At 43.5% G+C, this 24,113-nt stretch overlaps 1 protein-coding gene across 1 annotated transcript in view; it reads left to right on the top strand.

Moving 5' to 3' along the window:
- LOC118405649 (DNA polymerase epsilon catalytic subunit A-like) overlaps positions 1-24,113 on the top strand; it is a 57,123-nt gene that overhangs the window by 26,978 nt on the left and 6,032 nt on the right. The window contains exons 30-45 of the mRNA XM_035805221.1: positions 2,489-2,728; positions 3,776-3,988; positions 4,458-4,678; positions 5,517-5,651; positions 6,151-6,296; positions 6,675-6,783; positions 7,646-7,766; positions 8,220-8,386; positions 9,098-9,313; positions 12,390-12,504; positions 12,892-12,997; positions 13,576-13,717; positions 16,526-16,741; positions 17,622-17,694; positions 18,676-18,843; positions 19,675-19,853. Coding sequence (XP_035661114.1) covers positions 2,489-2,728; positions 3,776-3,988; positions 4,458-4,678; positions 5,517-5,651; positions 6,151-6,296; positions 6,675-6,783; positions 7,646-7,766; positions 8,220-8,386; positions 9,098-9,313; positions 12,390-12,504; positions 12,892-12,997; positions 13,576-13,717; positions 16,526-16,741; positions 17,622-17,694; positions 18,676-18,843; positions 19,675-19,853 — 2,567 coding nt within the window. The remainder of the gene's footprint in view (positions 1-2,488; positions 2,729-3,775; positions 3,989-4,457; positions 4,679-5,516; positions 5,652-6,150; positions 6,297-6,674; positions 6,784-7,645; positions 7,767-8,219; positions 8,387-9,097; positions 9,314-12,389; positions 12,505-12,891; positions 12,998-13,575; positions 13,718-16,525; positions 16,742-17,621; positions 17,695-18,675; positions 18,844-19,674; positions 19,854-24,113) is intronic.

Genomic DNA, 24,113 nt, shown 5'->3' with positions numbered 1-24,113 from the left:
ACTAAAAATAACTTTGAGGGCATCGTATACCAGCGTTTGGTATTATTATATTCTTAAGCTTCGGTTTTACGTTTTTAGCTAATCAACTAATTTTACTTTTTTTTTTTAACTTTTGACACAAAAGAAAACATGGCTTACCCACGATCAATTTTAATATTCGTTTTTTTTTTTTTTGCTGCGGCAGTTTGTTGCCTAGATTGAACTACACGAAATGGACATTCTAAGTAAAATCTAACACGTTTGATGATAACATTCTCCACCATTCTATGGTGGGGTAGTCATTTTACGCCCTAAGCTTATCAATGAAACGGCCGCTTCAGTCTAAAGACCAATGTTGTGCTTTTGAAACAAAAGAAAACATGGCGTATATGATATACCCACGCTCGCATTGGAAGCCTTCGTTCGTTTTTATCCTTGTGGATAATGCTTGTTGCAACAACAATATGTTTGTTACCAGACTGATGTATGAAATCATTAACAATTACAGTAACACATTTTCACCTAGTTCCTTGTGGGTATTGTTTGACTGTGAACTGACCAGGTGACAAAAGCTGAATTTAGCTACAGTGGACCTCCCGACCTATTGTGTCTGTCTGTATGCAAATACTCATCAGAACTAGCCAACTGTATTTCACACAGCATGTAGGTGTTTGAAAATAAGGACCAATCAAAACACATGTCAACATTTTCAAATTTTACAGTTGGCATTTCAGAGCTAGACTTCTTTCTGTGAGGTTGCGCTTTTACGCAACGGATCCCGATAGCTGGATATCTGCATGCACGGCAGACAACGTCAGTGAACACTGAGGGATTTAGAATGACACGACCTCGAGACTAAACAACATCTTGCCGCGTGGAATTTGAACTGCCTACGCTGGAAGGATTGGATTGGATTCTGCTTGGAGTTTTAAACAACTGTAATTTTATAGCTAGTATCCAGCCTTACGCGCGGGCAGGCGCTGTAGAGTACGGTGGGGTACGACTGACATGCCCGGTTGTGATTTTGCGGACGGTTTGAGACTACGTCACGCGTCGCCATGTAGGGCTGGCTTAAAAGTTGCTGCCGGAGGCCGTGGTTGGCTCGGGTGATTTCTGCTTCGGCCCCGTGGACAGTGGAGGCTGCCCACCCGTGTCGCGATGGATCAATGGTTACCACAAATCTTCACGTTCACGTTTAGAAATTTTGCCGCAGCTGTGCTCCTGACTAACAAAAGTCTGTGCAGAAGACGGGTGGACAACAGAATGTATGATAGCGGGAATGCAGAACTTCACAAGACGTAAAAGGAGCATCATTCCTAGCACATAATATATGGAGGAAATCGTCAGGACAGTCTACTGTCCAGAAATACTTTGAAAAAATAAAGAAAATTCATTCACCATTCAGAAAGAATAAATGCAAAATAAACACACTACAGGGAGGGGGATCCTAGGTAGGGCAGGGTAGTAAAACAAAGCTGCTTTCAATGACAAAGGGTGCTCTAGTCGAGGCCTGGGTGAGATAATTAGGTGATAATTAGGTGCTAACAAGGGTGCATGTCCCGAATAGGCAGGCATATGCAGGAAATTTGGGTCGGATGAGCGGACATGGGCGGGACATGCACCGGGATGGCCAGGCACATATGCAGGCATTATCGGCCTCCATATGTCCCGCACACTAATAGTTGTGAATCTCCGGGTCATATGCAGGTCCGTCTATACCAAGTGTGCGGACGGCATATACCCGTTATCGGCCACATATTTTGAATATCTGGGTTTATATGCAGGAGTATTCGACCCAGATATCCGCTTTTTCGTGTAGTGTTTTTTTTGCATACCTACACTGGTGCAGTTAACACTGAAAATTACCTGCACCTTCTCAATTTAGGAAGTATGGATTATACTAAAAGTTGTTCAGGAACCGCTGCTATTTTCTAAAATATTTTATACGTTGTAACATTCAATGCAGCTAATAACAGTCCACATGCACCTACATCATAGGACATTTATGTATAAAACCCAGTACATGGGCCAGTGCAGGTTAGGTGCAGGTAGACACCAGAAATACCTGCACAGCTCCAATTTTACCTGCACTAACCTGCATATGCAGGTGGTATTTCGAGCCCTGTTATTGATAACAAATAATCATCACATTATTAATAACAATTATTAATTGTGTATGATTTGTTATATGTTAAGTGTCTTTTTTATGATTGCATTTTTGCTTTGGGTTGTGTGACTAAAAAAAAGATCCTGAAGCCCCACCTCCTGGGCAATTCATGGTTCTGTTTCAAACAAAAACAGCGCTTGTAAGACATAACTATTTAGATGATAATACCAACTGACTTTGGTTTAGCTTTTGGGCCCTGAACTCCTCTCGAAATTAGAGAATAATCTCAATTTGGAACACCCGGGTGGTATTGTTGTTGTCTATGATAAGGCTAAATCTTAGGCATTAAAAAACTCACAAAATTACTAGATATTTCACGAAGGCAATTTCTTGTATTTTTAGGAGGAGGACACTCCGCTTGAGGATGGTGACAACAGCAACGATGGCAGAAGTAACGACATAGCGGACATGGAAGACATGGCGGGTCCCAGGACAGCGACCAACGGCCTGACGGTCGCCGTGTCGAACAAGCGGAAACGTGACAGCGGGGAAGATAGGGTCGGCCAATCGCAGGAGGATCTTGAGCTGACGCAGTCGTGGAGAGAGATCCTCGGGCCTCCACCGCCTCTTGGGAACACTAAGGTCTGTTTGGAACATTTTTTAATACTTTCATGCACGGAGGTCAGTTCAGACTGGGAATGATTTGTGAAACGCCAGTTGGCAGAAAGGTGGCCCATGGTCAAAACATGCACAGGAGCATAGGCTTTTTTATGTTTGATAATTTCCTCACGACTTTCTGCATGTGATTCGGGTTGACAGCGGTCATTGGGGCAAAGCAGAAGGGTGGGGGGCATGCAGAATTATACTGGGGCAAAAGGAACAATGGTGGCAAAGCTGAATGATGTCAGCAGGGGCGAAGGAGGAGTCTTGAGGCAAAGCTGAAAGAGTTAGGTGGGGTGGTGTTGTGATTTCTTTATTCAGTAATACTTCACACATTTTGTTAATTCACATTTGGAGTTGTCATTTATGTTGACTCTTTCACCCAACAGGAAGAGAAGCTAAAGTGGCTGGACTATCACAAGAGGAAGTGGAAGCTACAATTGATGAATAGAACCATGGACCGATCCCAAAACCCGACTCCTGTTCGATCATGGTTCTATTTCGAACACCTCCGTCAAAAATAGCCATTTCTGTCCTGCTGTGGCATTTTTTGACGGAGGTGTTCGAAATAGAATAGGGGGTTCTATTTGTTCGATATGGAGTTCGACAGGATCGGTCCATTTTAGTTATGATAGAATTTATCCTTTATGTTGACTTTTCTCCACCCACAGGAAGAGAAGCTAAAGTGGCTGGACTACCACAAGAGAAAAGTGAAGCTACAATTGATGAATAGAACAATTGAAGACTATTTTCTCTACCCACAGGAAGAATAGAATAGAATAGAATAGAATAGATTCTGAATAGAATAGAATAGAACAATTAAATTTAAAGACCATTTTCTCTGCCCACAGGAAGAGAAGCTAAAGTGGCTGGACTACCACAAGATGAAATGGAAGCTACAATTAATGAATAGAACAATTAAAGATCATTTTCTCTACCCACAGAAACAATAGAATAGAATTGAATAGAATAGAATAGAATAGAATAGAATAGAATAGAACAGTTAAAGACAATTTTCTCTGCCCACAGGAAGAGAAGCTGAAGTGGCTGGACTACCACAAGAGAAAATGGAAGCTGCAGGCGAAGCAGCGCGACGCCAGGAAGCGACAGGACAAACGCCGTCGCCTAGACGACGGGGAGACGTCGGGCGCGGTCATCAGGAGCAGGCCGGCCACCGGGCTCGGCGGGTTTCTCCGCAAAACGGCGCGCTCCATGATGGACATGCCCTGGCAGATCGTACAGGTGGGGACTCGCATTTTTGCTTTTCGTTCCCTCATCACCAATATGAAGAGGCTGAATCTAGTTTTCTACTCTTCCTTCTGTTTGTTTTGTATGTTACAAAACAGAGTACAGTACAGTGTATTTTTTATAACTGCAGACAGGCAAACACTCACTGTTTTATGTTAGAAATTCTACTTTTAGGCAGGTATTAGATCAGCAAATTTCCATCATACTTTCCAGCTTTCAAGCAAATTTCTATAAATTTTAAAGTTTAATCTCAAATGTTTCCTTTTCTGTGATTTTTACATTAAATTCCTTAACATTGTCAATGAAGGTTAGACATCCAGGTAATAAGATACGTCAAAAAGCAGTTACTCAGGCAACTGGATATGGTTTTGGAAAGAAGGAATCATATCCAGTTGCTTGACTTATATATATGCATTTTGTCATTTCTTTTAATACATTATCATTGTTTTCCACCTGCTATTAGATAATGGAGACGGCCGCGCCTGGCCAGTTCAAACTCTGGGCCCTGATCGGCAGCGACCTTCACGGAATCCGGCTCAACGTGCCGCGGATTTTCTACGTGAACCAGCGCGTGCCGAAGGAAGATAGCGAGGGTGGGGTGTGGAGAAAGGCCAACCGAACCCTACCCAGGTCCAACCCTGTCTACAACTTGTACGAGTACTCTGTCCCTGAAGAAACTTACAGGTGGGTTCGTTATGATTGTCTTCAGAGAAGGGAAACATATCTTCTTCTTCTTTTACAAGCAAAGAGGGTTTTCGTTTAAGGAAGGCCAACCGCACCCTGCCCAGGTCCAATCCTGTCGATAACTTGTACAAGTACTCTGTTCCTGAAGAAACCTACAGGTGGGTTTCCTTATGACTGTCTTAAGAGAAGGGAAACATATCATCTTCTTCTTTTACAAGCAAAGAGGGTTTTAGTTTAAGGAAGGCCAACCGTACCCTTCCCAGGTCCAACCCTGTCTACAACCTGTACGAGTACTCTGTACCTGAAGAAACCTACAGGTGGGTTCCTTATGTTTGCCTTCAGAGATGGGAAATATGTATAATTGAGGGTGGAAGTGAGGCAAGCACAAGTCCTGAGAGTGGAGGAAGGCCAACCGCACCCTGCCCAGGTCCAACCCTGTCTACAACTTGTACGAGTACTCTGTACCTGAAGAAACCTACAGGTGGGTTTTGTATTATATATTTGCCTTTGAACAGAAAAGGGAAATATGTATAAGCGAGGGTGGAAGTGAGGCAAGCACAATTCCTGAGAGTGAAGGAAGGCCAACTGTACCCTTCGCAGGTCCAACCCTGTCTATAACCTGTACCAGTACTCTGTTCCGGAAGAAACCTACAGGTGGGTTTTGGTATATGTCGATGAAAGTTAGACATTCAGGTAATAATGCCAAAAAGCAATTACTCAAGCCACTGGAAATGATTTTGGAAACTATCAGATGTTTCAGATAGTACTGGCAAAAAATAGTGTCAAAATTGTTGATCTTTGAACTCTTTTTTCTTAACGATGAGGCCCTTTTCCCCAGGGAGCACATGAACGAGATCACAGCCGACCTGTCCGCACCTGAAGTGGAGGGAGTCTATGAGACCCAGGTGCCGCTGACCTTCCGAGCTCTAGTCAGGCTGGGTTGCATTGCTATGGTCAACAGGCAGTACGCCAGGTAAGTCAAGGGGATGTTCTTCTTAGCAGATGGATGTCTTTTTCTCATCTTGGGTCAGACCAGAGTTTTTTCACAGTGAAGGGGTCAGGAGCCAGCTTTGTATGGAGCAAGCACATGGAGTGCCAAATGTAAGACAACTGTAAGGGATCTGTCATCGTACTCTAGAAATTGTAAAATGAAACAGTATTTCCTGTAATTTAAGGACTAATTTTGTGAAGTAAAGCTTTCGCTCTGTTACAGCTTCATTCTTAAGACAAAATGTAAATCTTTTAAAAGGGTTCTCCCTGGCAAAAACACCAATATGCAAGTTGAAAGACAGAATAGGGACCTTGATTACAGCATAGGGGGTCCTAAATTAATTAGCTAGAACACTGTAAATGTCTTTCTTAAGGTGATATTACTGTCTAGTACAGACTAGTTTCCTATAAATGGCGCATACACTAAAAAAGAAAAGAAATTAGCCAAATGGTAGTAACCAAAACCTCCTTGTCTCTTGTAGATACCTGAGGGACCGAGACATGGACAACTTTGACCTTGAGCACCTGGAGTTCAAGACGGTTGCCCAGGTTGGGACGTACCTGCCGCCCGGGTGCATGCGGCATGTCTTCCTGTACCACAACATGTCCAACCAGAAGGCCATGTTCGGTAGGTTTCACTTTCGTTTCTTCCTGTACCAAGGTTTCACTCTCATGTCTTCCTGTACCAAGGTTTCAAGTTTTTGCATGTGGATCAAGTTATTGAAGTGCCGTAAAAAACAGGCAATTTTGGCCCCCCTAGCAGTATTTTCAGGGACTGCATCATTAAAATTTACAGGCAGTCACCTGTAGTGTGAAAGCAGTGTGGTATACATGTAGTCCATAAACTGCCAGTTAGAAGACCAATGGCCGCTTAATCTACATGTATGAAAAGGTGATGGCTGGGATTGATTTAAGGAAAGAAGGGAAGAAGCAGGAACATCTTTGTTGTCTACAAGAAGACATTAAGAAATTCACAGAAACTGGAAAACTTTCTTGTTTTTTTCAGGAGTGTTTTTCCCCATGGCGGGCCGCGCTGCAGTGTTCGTGCTGGACACCGTCCGTAGCAACCAGATGCCCAACCTGTCCGCAATACTGCAAGCTGAATGTAACGCCAGGTAGGGAAGTGATCTCTATCAAGTTTTACCTCACTGAAGAGCTAATCTTCCACTGGTTGTGAGAGAGAAGGCAGATGCTATGTACAGTATTTACAGTGTTTGTACTGGACACTGTCCGCTGTAACCAGATGCCCAAGCTGTCTGCAATCCTGCAAGCTGAATGTAACGCCAGGTAGGGCTTCGTACCTAAGTATAGCACCAGGTACAGGTACAGGCAGGGCTGCATACATTGTACCAGTATAACACAACGTACTGGTACTGGTATTGGTACAGAGGTATTGTTACTGATAACCTCTGACCCCTCCTCATTATTTTACGTTTACTGAGTTGATGTCAATTTTACATTCAGTTTACTTTCAGTTCTTCTCATGTATACGTGTACACTTATGTTTTCTTATGTTATTTGATTCTTTTGTAATCTTAAATGGACTCCAGGAAGAATAGATTTTGCGATTGTAAAGTCTAATGGAGATCAAAATAAACAGAGGTTTAGGCTGTAGTCATATTTTTGAACCAGGGCCCGGCCGCTCTGCTTGTGGAATCGAAAAATCGAAATGTATAGTTACATAAAGATATACACAAATAATGCCCATGACTATATTCTCATTATGTTTTGTGCCTTTTATATCATACCTTATGTTTCTGAAAGCTGCCTGGCTGAAATTATTTTCAGAATTTTAAGTTAACATTAAGCAATCAAGCATTACAGATCTTCTTTTATTCTGTAAATACATGTAGGTTCATCAGGTTGGTAGATCAATTGAACAAAGTCTTCGTTACACAACCTTCTTTCATTTTTAATGTTTCGACGAATATCTGTCGCCTTCATCGGTAGAAATTTTGTTTCCCGTTTTTCCTATAGGCTTGCCAAGGGTACAGAGGAGGACTTGCTTCCCCTGTCAGAACACCAGTTTGAAGTGAAGTGTGAAACAGATGCACAGAAGATCTACAAGGCCATACAGAGGATGCTGAGAGCGTACAAGGTAACCAACTTAATACAACGCTATTTGGTAAACATTTAACAAAATGAAGGCCCATCAAACCTCTGACAGGCTAGGGTTTGACGCCACAGATCCACCTAAAACATAATTTAAGAAAGACCATGTTTATTAAACATGTATGGTTGGGATCCTTTGGAATAGAAAAAACTGGTGTGAGTGTGCGAATGAAAAAAGATTTGGCCAAAAAAAAGTTGAAATCAAAGTGGTCAGGAAGGTTAAACAAATGACTTAACACATAAGTATGTAACTACACATGACAATAGATTTTTCATTTTTTTTATATTTTATGTTCTATGTTATGACATTCTAGGGCATCAGTATCCATGTTCCTAATGAATCCTTTTATTTCAATTCACTGCATATATTTGCTCATTCTACAGCTACTTTGTACGATTTACAGTGTGGCGAAAACTTTTTTATTCTATTTTTACCTAGGATGAGAAGCGTGGTCCCACCCTGATGGCGGTCCAGTCCCCCCACAGCCTGCAGCACCTGGTGACAGCCATGCCCGGGCTGGACGACTTTCCTCTGGTGGAGATGCATGCCACAGAGCCGGAGAATCTGTTTGGGGTGTTGGACTGGCAAAGACAGGTTTCACGCAGGTACAGGGTGTGTGTGTGTGTCTGTCTGTAAGTGTGTGTCTGTGTGTGTTTGTGTGTCTGTCTGTAAGTGTGTGTCTGTGTGTGTTTGTGTGTCTGTCTGTAAGTGTGTGTCTGTGTGTGTGTGTGTTTGTGTGTGTCCGTGTGTGAGTAGCTGGACAACTTTCCTCTGGTGGAGATGCACGCCACGGAGCCGGAGAACCTGTTTGGGGTGCTGGACTGGCAGAGACAGGTCTCACGCAGGTGTGTAAGTGCGTGCGTTCGTGTGTCCGTGTGTGTCCCCGTGTGTGTGAGTGTGAGTGTGTGTGTGTGTGTGTCTGTGTTATGCTGTTTGAAAGTGAACAGCATAACTCGAGAAGCCTTAGATGGATCCTGATGATACTTGGTAGGTGGGTAGGGGTTTGAGAAAATGAAAGTCAAGTTCAATAATGTGTCCCCTAGCAGTACTTCAACGGAATTTCCATTTTACTATGGTTAACATTTTTAAGCGTGACATAGTGGTTGACTAATTGATTGTATGATTGATTGATTGATCTATTGTTGATATCTCCTTTCCCCCAGAATGCTTCAGAACTACGTCAACATAGAGACCCATTTCCAGCACCTGATGTAGCTGGCAACTTCATTGATTGATTGATAGATAGATACTAGATAGATATATAGATTTATTGATTGATTGATTGATTGACTGATTCTATATCTCCTTTCCTCCAGAATGCTCCAGCACTATGTCTACATGGAGACCCGTCTCCAGCACCTGACCGAGCTGGCTGCGTACTTCCACGTCCCCGTGGGTAACCTGCCCCAGGACACCAGCCTGTTTGGGGCTGACCTGTTCTTCGCTCGCCACCTGCAGAAGCACAACCACCTGCTCTGGTGCTCGCCAAACGAGAGGCCGGATCTGGGTGGAAAAGAGGCGGACGATAACAGGTGAACGTTAAGACTGTTCTTGAAGATACACAAACACCAAGGTGGTTGTCTGGTAGAGTGCGATAATAATTTTGCAATGTTTAGAGCACAACCACCTGCTGTGGTGCTCACCCAATGAGAGGCCGGATCTCGGCGGAAAAGAGGCAGACGACAACAGGTGAACTTTTAAGTTGTAAATGTAGGTGGGTATTGGTACAGAAAATCAGGTACAGGTACGGTCCAGGTCCAGAGGATCAGGTTTTTCCGGTTTCTAGAAAGTCAGCGCAGTGAATCAGGCATCTGATGTAGGTCAGCAAGATTGACTGAAAATTCAGACGATGACAGGTTAACGTTTAGACTGTTCTAAGACTTGTAGAGACAAAAACACCGAAGGCGGTTGTCTGGTAGAGCATGATAATTTTGTAAATGTTAGAGCACAACCACCTGCTGTGGTACTCGCCAAACGAGAGGCCGGATCTGGGTGGGAAGAAGGCGGACGTTAACAGGTGAACGGTTAAGCTTTTTCTGGTTTCCAGAAAGTCAGCACAGTGAATCAGACATCTAAGGAAGGCTGGCGAGATTGACTGAAAATTCAGACACCAACAGGTGAACGTTTAGACCGTTCTTGTTAAGAGACAAAGACACCGAGGTGGTTGTTGAATCAGTTTCTGGTTGAGCACGATAGTCATTTTGTAAATGTTAAGGGTGGGTACCAGTACAGAAAATTCAGGTACAGGTCTAAAGGATCAGGTCCAGGACCTGTTCTTCGCCCGTCACCTGCAGACAGAAGCACAACCACCTGCTCTGGTGCTCGCCAAACAAGAGGCCGGATCTGGGTGGAAAGGAGGCGGATGATAACAGGTGAACAGTTAAGCTTATTCTGGTTTCCAGAAAGTCAGCGCAGTGAATCAGACATCTAAGGGAGGCTGCCGATTGACTGAAAATTCAGACACCAACAGGTGAACGTTTAGACCGTTCTTGTAAAGAGACAAAGACACCGAGGTGGTTGTTGAATCAGTTTCTGGTTGAGCACGATAGTCATTTTGTAAATGATAAGGGTGGGTACCGGTAGAGATAATTCAGGTATGGTCCAGGTCAAGAGGATCAGGTCCAGGACCTGTTCTTCGCCCGCCACCTGCAGAAGCACAACCACCTGCTGTGGTGCTCGCCAAACGAGAGGCCGGATCTGGGCGGAAAGGAGGCGGACGATAACAGGTGAACAGATAAGCTTTTTCTGGTTTCCAGAAAGTCAGCGCAGTGAATCAGATATCTAAGGAAGGCTGGCGAGATTGACTGAAAATTCAGACACCAACAGGTGAACGTTTAGAACGTTCTTGTAAAAAGACAAAGACACCGAGGTGGTTGTTGAATCAGTTTCTGTTTGAGCACGATAATCATTTTGTAAACGTTAAGGGTGGGTACCAGTACAGAAAATTCAGGTACAGGTCCAAAGGATCAGGTCCAGGACCTGTTCTTCGCCCGTCACCTGCAGAAGCACAACCACCTGCTCTGGTGCTCTCCAAATGAGAGGCCGGATCTCGGTGGAAAAGAGGCAGATGACAACAGGTGAACGTTAAGACTGTTCTTGAAGATACAAAAACACCAAGGTGGTTGTCTGGTAGAATACGATAATAATTTTGCAATGTTTAGAGCACAACCACCTGCTGTGGTGCTCGCCCAATGAGAGGCCGGATCTGGGTGGAAAAGAGGCAGACGACAACAGGTGAACTTTTAAGTTGTAAATGTAGGTGGGTATTGGTACAGAAAATCAGGTACAGGTACGGTCCAGGTCCAGAGAATAAGATTTTTCCGGTTTCCAGAAAGTCAGCGCAGTGAATCAGACATCTGATGTAGGTCAGCAAGATTGACTGAAAATTCAGACGACGACAGGTTAACGTTTAGACTGTTCTAAGACTTGTAGAGACAAAAACACCGAAGGCGGTTGTCTGGTAGAGTGCGATAATAATTTTGCAATGTTTAGAGCACAACCACCTGCTGTGGTGCTCACCCAACGAGAGGCCAGATCTGGGTGGAAAAGAGGCGGACGATAACAGGTGAACGGATAAGCTTTTTCTGGTTTCCAGAAAGTCAGCGCAGTGAATCAGACATCTAAGGAAGGCTGGCGAGATTGACTGAAAATTCAGACACCAACAGGTGAACGTTTAGAACGTTCTTGTAAAGAGACAAAGACACCGAGGTGGTTGTTGAATCAGTTTCTGGTTGAGCACGATAGTCATTTTGTAAATATTAAGGGTGGGTACTAGTGCAGAAAATTCAGGTACAGGTATGGTCCAGGTCCAGAGGATCAGGTCCAGGACCTGTTCTTTTGCTCGGCACCTGCAGAAACACAACCACCTGCTCTGGTGCTCGCCAAATGAGAGGCCGGATCTGGGTGGAAAAGAGGCAGATGACAACAGGTGAACGTTAAGACTGTTCTTGAAGATACAAAAACACCAAGATGGTTGTCTGGTAGAATGCGATAATAATTTTGCAATGTTTAGAGCACAACCACCTGCTGTGGTGCTCACCCAACGAGAGGCCAGATCTGGGTGGAAAAGAGGCAGACGACAACAGGTGAACTTTTAAGTTGTAAATGTAGGTGGGTATTGGTACAGAAAATCAGGTACAGGTACGGTCCAGGTCCAGAGGATCAGGTTTTTCAGGTTTCTAGAAAGTCTGCGCAGTGAATCAGACAGTTCTGATGTAAACTGCCTCCTTCACACCCCCTTTGATTCACTCTTGACATCATCAAGCCTCCGGTTTCCAAAAAGTCAGCACAGTGAATCAGACATCTGATGAAGTCATATCGAAGCAGTTTTAGCTCACTGATGAGCTTTTTTCTACTGGTCGGGACAGAGTAGATAGACAACTATGCAGAGTTCCACATGTCTTACAACTTTGCCAAAAAGCAGTTACTCAAGCAACTGGATATAATTTTGCAAACAGTCAGACGTTTCACATAGCATGCACTATCTTTCGTCAGTGTCACAAAATCATATTCAGCTGCTTGAGTAATAACTGCTTTTTGGCATATCTTATTACCTGGATGTCTAACTTACATCGATTCTTATAACTTTGCTTTCTTTGTTGTACGCAGACTTGTGACAGAGTTTGAAGACGTGACGAGTGTTGAGCTGAACAACCCTGGCTGTTACCACACGGTGTGTGTGGAGCTGGAGATCTCCAACCTGGCTGTCAACACCATCCTACAGGTAATCTTCATGAATATAGTTCTGGGAAAGGTTTCAAAAAACAACTCTGTATAGGTAAAATTTGGTGTCCCAAAAGACTACATTACAGTTTATAGGAATTTTGTAAGCAGTCAAACCTGCCTAAACCTGCCTAACCTTTAAATGATAATGACAAAATCTTCTATTGAGAAAATCTTTGTAAAATTGGTCAATTTGCCTGAAATTGTGACAGCAAAACTGAAGGGGTAATGGAGTTTGGATTGTAGACTAGTGGATAGAGTTAAGATATCACCTTCTTATTTGTACTGTCACGTAATCACCATGGCCTGTACTTAGTTTGTAGCAGCTTAAACTTACTATAAAGGCCTTTCATTCATTGATTCATTGTTGATTTTTCTCTGTCATCAGTCCCAGCACATCAATGACATGGAGGGCGGTGCCGGCTCCAGCATCAGTTTTGACACCATCCAGCAGCCTTTCCTGGAGGAGATGATTGCAGGACAGAACACACCAGGTAAGGGCTAACATCAGATTCCAGTACATTCAGACTGTAAGAAGCGAGTATGTAAGAGTGGAAACAGTCTCCTGACTCCCTGGATTAGAACCTGGGCCAAACTGTTCTGCCAGATCATAGTTCCAACAAGCTAAACCGTTGCTAAAAGCTAAAACTAAACAACCTTTGCCATGGTCAGTTTGCCGGTTGAACAATACTTCCAGAGTTCTTACCAGGATTTCTTTTACAGCATAGAGGGCATCTTAGCATTGAGAAGCCATATACATTGTAGCATGTGACACAGGCATATAGTATTGTTTTTGTAGGGCATCCTCCCCCTGACAATTATATCTGAAACCCTCAGAAACACTCTTTCCAACATATTGCAAGTTGATTTTATTCAATGATAAGACCAAAAATGCAGGTCATAAAAATATATTTTTGTGTGTTTAAATTGACATGTTAAACAACAAAGTATGGGCATGTGTGTTACCCCATGAAGCAGTTTACAAGAAATGCAATACAAACAAAAAGGAGTGCATACTTTCAAGTGTCATATTGCAAATGATAAAGAAACAATGCACTTTAATATCAAACAGGAGCGAACCTTGCCAGCTACGACGAGACAGCGCTGTGCTCCGGAACCTTCCGTATCCTGAAGAGTATGGTGTATGGCTGGCTGCGTGACGTGACTCACTACAACAACGTGTACGCTGACTACCAGATCATGCAGTTCTACAGGTGCGTTTGTTTGTTTGTTTGTTTATTTCTTTATTTGTTTGGCTGGCTGTGGACGTGACGCAGTACAACAACGTCTACGCTGACTACCAGATCATGCAGTTCTACAGGTGCGTTTGTTTGTTTATTTGTTTGTTTGGCTGGCTGCGGGACGTCACTCAGTACAACAACGTGTATGCTGACTACCAGATCATGCAGTTCTACAGGTGCGTTTGTTGTTTGTTTATTTGTTTGTTTGTTTGTTTGGCTTGCTGCGGACGCTACAGGTGGGTTTGTTTTCTTGTTTGTTTGTTTGTTCGGCTGCGAGATGTGACTCAGTACAACAACGTGTATGCTGACTACCAGATCATGCAATTCTACAGGTGCGTTTGTTTGTTTGTTTATTTGTTTGCTTGTTTGTTTGTTTGTTTGTTTGGCTGACTGCGGGATGTCATTCAGTACAACAACGTCTACGCTGACTACCAGATCATGCAATTCTACAGGTGCGTTTGTTTGTTTGTTTATTTGTTTATTTGTTTGGCTGGCTGCGGACGTGATGCAGTACAACAACGTCTACGCTGACTACCAGATCATGCAGTTCTACAGGTGGGTTTGTTTTCTTGTTTATTTGTTTGTTTGTTTGTTTGGCTGGCTGCGGGATGTCACTCAGTACAACAACGTGTACGCTGACTACCAGATCATGCAGTTCTACAGGTGCGTTTGTTTGTTTGTTTGCTTGTTTGTTTGTTTGTTTGGCTGGTTACAGGATGTCACTCAGTACAACAACGTCTACGCTGACTACCAGATCATGCAGTTCTACAGGTGCGTTTGTTTTCTTGTTTATTTGTTTGTTTGTTTGTACGGCTGGCTACGGACGTCACTCAGTACAACAACGTCTACGCTGACTACCAGATCATGCAGTTCTACAGGTGCGTTGTAGCTTGAAATCATTACATAGTCAGCTGAAGCCCCCTATCGGCTTGTTACTTCTTGTAGTAGACCTTCCGGTTCTGGACATGCTATGGTGGTAATTTTTGAGTGATAGATAGATACAGTGTAGAGGGCAGGGCTCGAAATACTGGGTGCATGTGCACCCAGGTGCACCCAAAATTGGAACTGTGCACCCAATTAGTTTTTGTGGGTGCACAGGGTGCACCCAAATATTTTCTTATGTTTATGTATGTAAAATATCAAAGTATACTTATAGTCTAGTATACATTCTTATTCTTGACATCTAAGACAATAAAAATGGCTGTCATGGTACTTGTTTAAGAATTTGATAGCTTGTAACTAAGTTTTTTCTTAAGGTTTTTACCTCAATTGAAGTGGTGCACCCAAAAATTTTTTGGTGCACCCAATTTTTTAAGCTGGGTGCACCAGTGCACCTAAGCCCAAAAATGAATTTCGAGCCCTGAGAGGGTAAGACTTAGTGGTGTAATTTGGGGCCTCCTAGCTAGCCGCTTTCTTGGAACTGCAGGGGCCGATTTTGTTTCAAAATTTATTTGCATTATTTTCTGCAGATGGCATGGAACGCCGAGTGTGACCTTATACAACCCAGCCTTGCACCGAACCACCGATGTATTATTGTGTATATTAACCAGTTGCCAGGGCTAGCCTTTATAGGGACGTGGGTTGACTGTGTCTTGGGCACAGTATTGGAAGGCAGAACCCAACCCTCTCCTTCCACTGCCTTTTACCACCCCAACTGTAGTCAGGTACAAGGTGGTGTGAGGAAAGTTGTGTTTTATGTGCCTTTCCCAAGGCCACAAGATCGGTAGCAGGGATAAACAAGTCCATTAGCCCGATTGTCCCGGGCAAGTAAAAGTGCTGTTCGGGCAAGCAGAAGTGCTTCCCCACTTGCCCGACGGGCAAGTAAGAATTTCCAGATGTGACCCGCTCAAATTACCACTGAGTGTGACAGCACATGGGGCTGAATGCCTGCCTATATTGACTATGTCATTTTTAAGCCAGTAGAAACATCGATTTTGGATGATAGGGCCACATCAAAACTCAAAAACTCCCTTGTCAGTGAGGTAAACAAAGTGAAAATACATAGAAAAATATAATATAAATTTCGGGCAAGTGAAAATTTGGTGCGGGCAAGTAAATTTTTTATGTACTTGCCCGATAGGACAAGTAAATTTTTGAAAACTTGTCTAACCCTGGGTAGCATGACAGGTTTTGAACCCAGGACCTCTGGCTTCTGGACCAAATAGCCTGCAGTTATGCCACACGGCCTTACATATCTAATCTCACTCTCCTGGCAGGGCATTGTCGCTCTCTCTGAGGAACCCCTCCCTTCAACTACTCCAGACTAGGGGTGGGTACCGGTACAGAAACTTCAGGTCCAGGTCCCGTTCAGGTCCAGAGGATCAGGTCCAGAGGATCAGGTCCAGGTCCGGACCTGAACCTGGACCTGATTCAGTCTGAATCATTATAATGGTCCATTTTACAACAAAAAAGAAATCAGTTTCACACTGCCGTTTTAAAATCTAACAACGCTAACTGCACCTGTACAATTGACTGTAAAACTTGGTAGAAATGACTATAAACTCTAATCTGCTTCGCTCTTGTTAATTTCTTCCACCTGCAAGCGCCAAAACGTGTGAATGCATCCGGTCCACCTGCATTTTTCAGGTCCAGTTTTTCTGGACCGGTCCAATAAGAAAAAACGGTTTTGTACCGGTACACTGTACCGATACCCAGCCCTACTCCAGACTCTTCTGCATCTCGCAGTCTGTGGCCAGGAGGGGCCTAGGTGTTTCTGCAGGTTGTCTCCCCACCTGGTGCATATATATAATAAATTAAATCAAATCTTGTTTATGATTCCAGATGGCTTGGAACACCGAGTGCGACCTTATACGACCCGGCCCTGCGGCGGACCCTCCACACGATGATGAAGAAACTCTTCCTGCAGCTGGTCTCCGAGTTCAAGCGTCTCGGCTCCATCGTGGTGTTCGCAAACTTCAACAAGATCGTGGTGTGTACCAAGAAGAGGCGCGTGGAGGACGCACTGGCCTATGTGGAGTACATCACCAATAGCATCAGGTACTGTACCGTAAATATAAAATACAACACGGTGTATTCCGTATCACCCGAGGTATCAGCCCGACCGCGGGAGGACCCGCTGTATAATTTTACCTTATAGAGTTGTTTTTTTAAACCTTTCCCAGAACTATATTCATAAAGATTACCTGCAGGATGGTGTTGACAGCCAGGTTGGAGATCTCCAGCTCCACACACACGGTGTGGTAACAGCCGGGGTTGTTCAGCTCAACACTCGTCACGTCCTCAAACTCCGTCACAAGTCTACAAACAACAGAGAAAGCAAAGTTATTTTTATTTATGTCATACCCACCTGAGAAAACCCATGTTTTGATACGAAATGTGCCAGAAGTTGAACAAATTTGGTGCCCTCAAACAAGAAGTGTTGCAACAGCAATGTTCCAACGTCCGAATCAGGTATTCGAATTGCCAACTGTGCCGTATTCGGCCCGTTTGGAATGGTTTGATTTACTCGAAGGAAGCCTGTGTGATACGCCTTTCGAACCTGTGCCCGGTCCGGAACACCCGTATCGAACGTTTTCGCGTCATAGGTATGACATAAATGTGGAATACGCTGTGTTGTACTTTACAACATGTATTTATGTCATACCCAGGCCAGAAAACACTGATTTAATTGCCAAACTACTCCTAAAAGGGATAACATTCAACACATTGTTGCAACATGTGTCGACAACTTTATTCTTCAAGAACTTCGATTCGAGAAAAATTTGAACAAAAGAACTCTGTTTGCTTGCATGTGATTTCATAAATAGTGATGGCGGACATGGAGTGTGTTTTATTTAATTTTCTTGTTTAATCCTTGTTAATTTTTCTATTCTTAGTGTAACAGATAGATAAACCAGTCTACTACTTCTACTTTCAGGTCCCGGGAGCTGTTCCATGGAGTGGACATCACCCCCCAGAAATGCTGGGACATTCTGATGTGGCTGGATCCGGTGGGTTCCTTTTATTATCTTTGGCAAGTTTTTTGGTAGTGTTTGTACGTATGTTTGTATGCTGTATGCACCATAACTGAAGAAGCCATGGATGTCATGAAATGTTGTATTTTGTTATGTTATGTCCAGATAGTGAGTGAGGATGCCAAAAAATGGTTAGCTTTTGGGTCCCTTGGCAACTCAAGAAACCATTGATGGGTTGTCATGAAACTTTGTAATTTGTAAGGTTATGTCCTGTGTCTCTTTTTTTTCTTTGAGTGAAAATGATATCAAAGAAGCTCAGTGAAACTCTATTCTTCCAATGGCCATGACAGAGAAGACAGGTATTTACAGGTTTGGTGTACCAAGGAAATTCCTGTAGGTCTTTTTGACAACCTTGAACCCCACCAGGGGATTGAACCCAGGTCCTCCAAGTTCTGGTCCCAACACCATCTCATATTTCCTTGCACTTGCAGGCTAAACACGGAGGTGCGAAGGTGTAAATCCCCAAGTCTTTCGAAGAAATGATTAGATTTTGGGCCTCCTGGTGGCTTTCCTTGAAACTACAGCAGAACGTCCGGTTCTCACTCCTGTCTATTCTTTGACACATATTTTTTTGCAGGCTAACCATGGAGAGATGAAGTCCCCAAATCTTACAAAGAAATGATTAGATGTTGGGCCCCCTGCTGGCCTTCCTTAATACTGCAGCAAAACTTTCATTTTTGACACCATCTTGTATTTTCTTGCAGGCTAACCATGGAAGGATGAAGTCCCCAAATCTTACAAAGAAATGATTAGATGTTGGGCCCCCTGCTGGCCTTCCTTAATACTGCAGCAAAACTTTCATTTTTGACACCATCTCGTATTTTCTTGCAGGCTAACCATGGAGGGATGAAGGTGGAAATCTTTCAAAGAAATTGTTAGATTTCGGGCCCACTGCTGGCCTTCCTTAATACTGCAGCAAAACTTTCATTTTTGACACCATCTCGTATTTTCTTGCAGGCTAACCATGGAGGGATGAAGGTGGAAATCCCCAAGTCTTTCCTACACGAGGATGACGATGGACAGAATGAGAGAGAGGGACAGGAGAAGGATGGAGAAGATGCTGAAGAGGAAGAGGAGGAGGAGAACAGGGATCAGGAAGAGGAAGGAGTGGACCTTGCCGAGGAGGTATTTTTTCCTTATTTTCTTTTTTATATGATATAAGCTTCCAAGTTGACTTATAGAGATACTTCTTAAATAAGCTTTTGATTTTAATTTGTTTTCTTTCATTATGAAGATTTGTCTGCTTATTCAAGTGTACTTTAGCTACAGTCTGATATAAATGATTTCATATCATAGATTTCAAGAATTTGTTTTTCTGGTTTTTCTCTATACTTTGTTATACATGTTTGATTGCGGATAGTTATAAGACAAACTCCAGGACAAGGTGTTCGGCTAGTTGCCAAAATATCATGGAATCTTGCCAACAGCATATACTTTTTTTTCTAAAGAGTGGTACAGATTCAGGGTGGGACAAGTTTTGAAAAATTGACTAGCCCTATAAGGAGCAAAATCAGAAAGCCAGAACCAACTTTTAACTTTAACTAATAAAAATAAGTCAAAATTGTCCTGAATTTCAGTCATGTACAATTATTCTATTTTGATCTGTTTTTTATTTATTTATTTATTGATCTTTGGGGTAGTCCCTTCAGTTAACGTAGTAACTGATTTCCAAGGGAGCCCTATTTACATGTTCGCACAACGACAGGTTATACCGCCCCTTACGGGGTGACACACCCGTCTGGGTGAATGATGTAGATCACCATGTGGCTGATACGAGACAGAGGTTACCAGGCCTCCATCCGGGTGATTTGAAGTGAATCACCAACTCCCGACAGAAGGATTTGCACCAACGCACACTGCACCATCGCACGTGTGGGGGTTCTTTAACGTGCATGGGGTGTGGCTCTCCTCATACACGGGACCTCCATTTATGTCCTATCTGTTGTTGTTCTACAGGAAGATGATGATGAGCAGCCTGTTGAGATGAACTGGAACCTGATGTACTATCTTCCCGAGGCTGCGGCCTGCCAGTACAACTTTAGCATGGTGGTGGCAGGCTACATCTCTAACTTACACAAACACATGCAGGCTGAGATGCGGAGAGCTATGCCGGGGAACACTCCTGTTAGGAGGAGGTAAGTGCTTTTTAATCAATTTGTTTGTTTGTTTGTTTGTTTGTTTGTAAGTCTGAACACACACCTGCCAGTATAACTTCAGCATGGTGGTGGCTGGATACATCTCCAACTTACACAAGCACATGCAGGCTGAGATGAGGAGGGCCATGCCAGGGAACACTCCTGTTAGGAGGAGGTCAGTTCTGTTTGTTTGTTTGTTTGTTTGTTTGTTTGTTTGTTTGTTTGTTTGTGAGTGTGAACACACATCTCTAACTTACACCAACACATGCAGGCTGAGATGCGGAGGGCCATGCCCGGTAACACTCCAGTTAGGAGGAGGTAAGTTCTTGTTTGTTTGTTTGTTTGTTTGTTTGTAAGTCTGAACACACATCTGCCAGTACAACTTCAGCATGGTGGTGGCTGGTTACATCTCCAACTTACACAAACACATGCAGGCCGAGATGAGAAGAGCCATGCCTGGGAACACTCCTGTTAGGAGGAGGTCAGTATTTGTTTGTTTGTTTGTTTGTTTGTTCGTGAGTGTGAACACACATCTCTAACTTACACAAGCACATGCAGGCTGAGATGAGGAGAGCCATGCCCGGTAACACTCTTGTTAGGAGGAGGTCAGTTGTTTTCGTTTGTTTGTTTGTTTGTTTGTTTGTTTGTTTGTTCGTGAGTGTGAACATACATCTCTAACTTACACAAACACATGCAGGCTGAGATGAGGAGAGCCATGCCGGGGAACACTCCTGTTAGGAGGAGGTCAGTGCTTGTTTGTTTGTTTGTTTGTTTGTTTGTTTGTGAGTGTGAGCACACATCTCCAACTTACACAAACACATGCAGGCTGAGATGAGGAGGGCCATGCCTGGGAACACTCCTGTTAGGAGGAGGTCAGTGCTTGTTTGTTTGTTTGTTTGTTTGTTTGTTCGTGAGTGTGAACACACATCTCTAACTTACACAAACACATGCAGGCTGAGATGAGGAGAGCCATGCCTGGTAACACTCCTGTTAGGAGGAGGTCAGTTCTTGTTTGTTTATTTGTTTGTTTGTTTGTAAGTCTGAACACACATCTGCCAGTACAACTTCAGCATGGTGGTGGCTGGTTACATCTCCAACTTACACAAACACATGCAGGCCGAGATGCGGAGAGCCATGCCTGGTAACACTCCTGTTAGGAGGTCAGTTCTGTTTGTTTGTTTGTTTGTTTGTATGTGTGAACACACATCTCTAACTTACACAAACACATCCAGGCTGAGATGCGGAGAGCCATGCCGGGGAACACTCCTGTTAGGAGGAGGTAAGTTCTTGTTTGTTTGTTTCTTTGTTTGTTTGTTCAGTATTGTGAACACACACCTCTAACTTACACAAACACATGCAGGCCGAGATGAGGAGGGCCATGCCTGGGAACACTCCTGTTAGGAGGAGGTCAGTTCTGTTTGTCTGTTTGTTTGTTTGTTTGTTTGTGTGAACACACATCTCCAACTTACACAAACACATGCAGGCGGAGATGAGGAGAGCCATGCCTGGTAACACTCCTGTTAGGAGAAGGTCAGTTCCTGTTTGTTTGTTCGTATGTTTGTTTGTTTGTTTGTTTGTTCGTGAGTGTGAACACACATCTCTAACTTACACAAACACATCCAGGCCGAGATGCGGAGAGCCATGCCTGGGAACACTCCTGTTAGGAGGAGGTAAGTTCCTGTTTGTTTGTTTGTTTGTTTGTCTGTATGTGTGAACACACATTTCCAACTTACACAAACACATCCAGGCAGAGATGAGGAGAGCCATGCCGGGGAACACTCCCGTTAGGAGGAGGTCAGTATTTGTTTGTTTGTTTGTTTGTTTGTTTGTTTGTATGTGTGAACACACATCTCTGACTTACACAAGCACATCCAGGCCGAGATGCGGAGAGCCATCTCGGTTTGGCTGAAAAAAAGTTGCCTTCATTATGAAATAAATCAAAGTAGTCAGTATGGTTGAACAAGTTCCTAGCGTCGAATCCCACGGGGCGCGGGAAATGTGGCATTCGGGAGGTGCTCTTCTCCCGTCCACCATTGCCCAGGTCTTCTTAATCGAGGCCTCTCCCAGAGGGGGTGTCATGGCGACGATGGCTTCTCAGAGATGGTTGTTTTGGAATGCAGCCCAAGCTGGAGGTAAACTACTACATGTGAGGCTAGATACGAAATACCATTCTCCTACGCAGAAGTGGTGTCGAAACTCCTTGTGGTCACCTCTGCTCTCTGGTGCACTCAGATCAGTTACTTACCACCCTGCTTATAAATATTAATGAGCTTACCCTTATATGGGCAGCCAGTCGTTGGGGATCGGGGGTAGGAGGATGGAGCTATGTAAGACGTAACATGATTGGCTGATAGCTTCCCAGCAGCCTTTGCGAGATGGCTTTTGTAAACAGAAAGCCCAAGAAAGGCCCTCCATCAGATCAAGGCAGTAGTCTGGATGAGCTTGACAGCTCTATAAATAAAATGGGAACTAAGGTAAACTCCGACAACGTAATCATTTTGGGAGATTTCAACACCCCTGGTATAAATTGGGATGTCAGCACAACAGACAACGCTCAGAACCATACAGGACAGGCACAGAAACTACTGCACTTAGTGGATAACCATGGGCTATTCCAAACAGTTCAGGAACCAACTAGAAATGGTAATATTTTGGACCTGGTCTTAGTTAATAACCCAAACATAATTGAAAAGACCACAGTAGTTCCGGGAATAAGTGACCATGACATGGTTCTAGTGGACGTGAACTTGGCACCCAAACAGAACAAAAAACCAAAAAGGAAAGTGTACATTCGCACGAAATCTGACGAGCCGGCTATCAAGAATGACCTTGAGGACTATGCTACAAACTTTAATCAGAGAACAAAAGACATGTCGGTGACACAGAAATGGGATGACTTCAAAGGAAAAATGAAGCACACAATGAACAAGCACATTCCTAGTAAAATGACATCAAGCAGATACAACCTGCCTTGGTTTAACAGAAACTTAAGAAGACACTGTCGGAAGAAACAACGTCTTTACAATAAAGCTAAGAGAACAGGGCAAGAGGAAGACTGGAACAAGTACAAGAAAGTAAAAAAAGGAGTACAGAAAAGCATAAGATCAGCACACTCAAAATACGTGGCGAACATACTTGGAGAAGCTATAACTGACAAACCCAAAACATTCTGGTCATACATAAAAGGCCTGAGGAGAGACCTTGTTGGGGTAGCCACTCTGAAGGTGGGGAGCACCATTATAAGTGACAGTGAAAAGAAAGCAGAAGCACTCAGTTCACAGTTTAAAAGTGTATTCACAGAAGAAGACACCACAGACATGCCATCTCTTGGAAACCCCTGCACCACTCCTATGGAACATATAGACATTTCTACGTATGGTGTAGAAAAAATGTTGCAAGGCCTTAATCCGTCCAAAGCATCCGGGCCCGACCAAATACCGCCTTGGTTCCTCAAAATGACAGCCAGTGAAATCGCACCTGTTTTGACTAACATTTTCCAACAATCGCTTGACACAGGAGAAATCCCCCAAGACTGGAGAGATGCAAACATATGCGCCATTTTCAAAAAGGGAGATAGAGCGGTTCCCAGTAACTACAGACCTGTTTCACTTACCTGTATTTCCTGTAAACTACTCGAACACATTATTCATAGCCATATCATGAAACACTTGGAAGGCCACAATATACTAACGGACTACCAGCATGGTTTCAGAGCAAAGCGATCAACAGAAACACAGCTTATTTTAACAGTTCACGACATAGCTGGGGCACTGAACAATAAAAGACAGGTGGATCTAGCAATACTTGATTTCACTAAAGCCTTCGACAAAGTCCCACATAGCAGACTCATAACAAAACTGGAGTACTATGGAATTCAAGGTTCTACATTAAACTGGTTAAAGGCTTTCCTGACGAATAGAGGGCAAACGGTAGTGGTAGAAGGGAAGGCCTCAGCTCCAGTTAAAGTAGCATCGGGAGTTCCACAAGAGACTGTTCTGGGACCATTGCTCTTACTCTTGTACATAAACGACTTGCCAGACCAGCTCGATTCAAGTGTGAGGTTATTCGCCGATGATTGTCTGCTATATATAGAGGTATCTGCAAAGAATGACTCACAACTTCTTCAGAAAGATCTGAACACCCTGGAAGAATGGCAAAGGAAATGGCTTATGCAGTTCAATCCTGATAAGTGCTATATCATGCACATAACGAACAAACGAACACCAAATGTGTCCCCTTACCAGTTTTGTGGTCAGACAT

Source organism: Branchiostoma floridae, chromosome 18 (genome assembly GCF_000003815.2).
Source record: "Branchiostoma floridae strain S238N-H82 chromosome 18, Bfl_VNyyK, whole genome shotgun sequence".
NCBI lineage: Eukaryota > Metazoa > Chordata > Leptocardii > Amphioxiformes > Branchiostomatidae > Branchiostoma > Branchiostoma floridae.
This window is presented reverse-complemented; position numbering and strand designations above follow the sequence as displayed.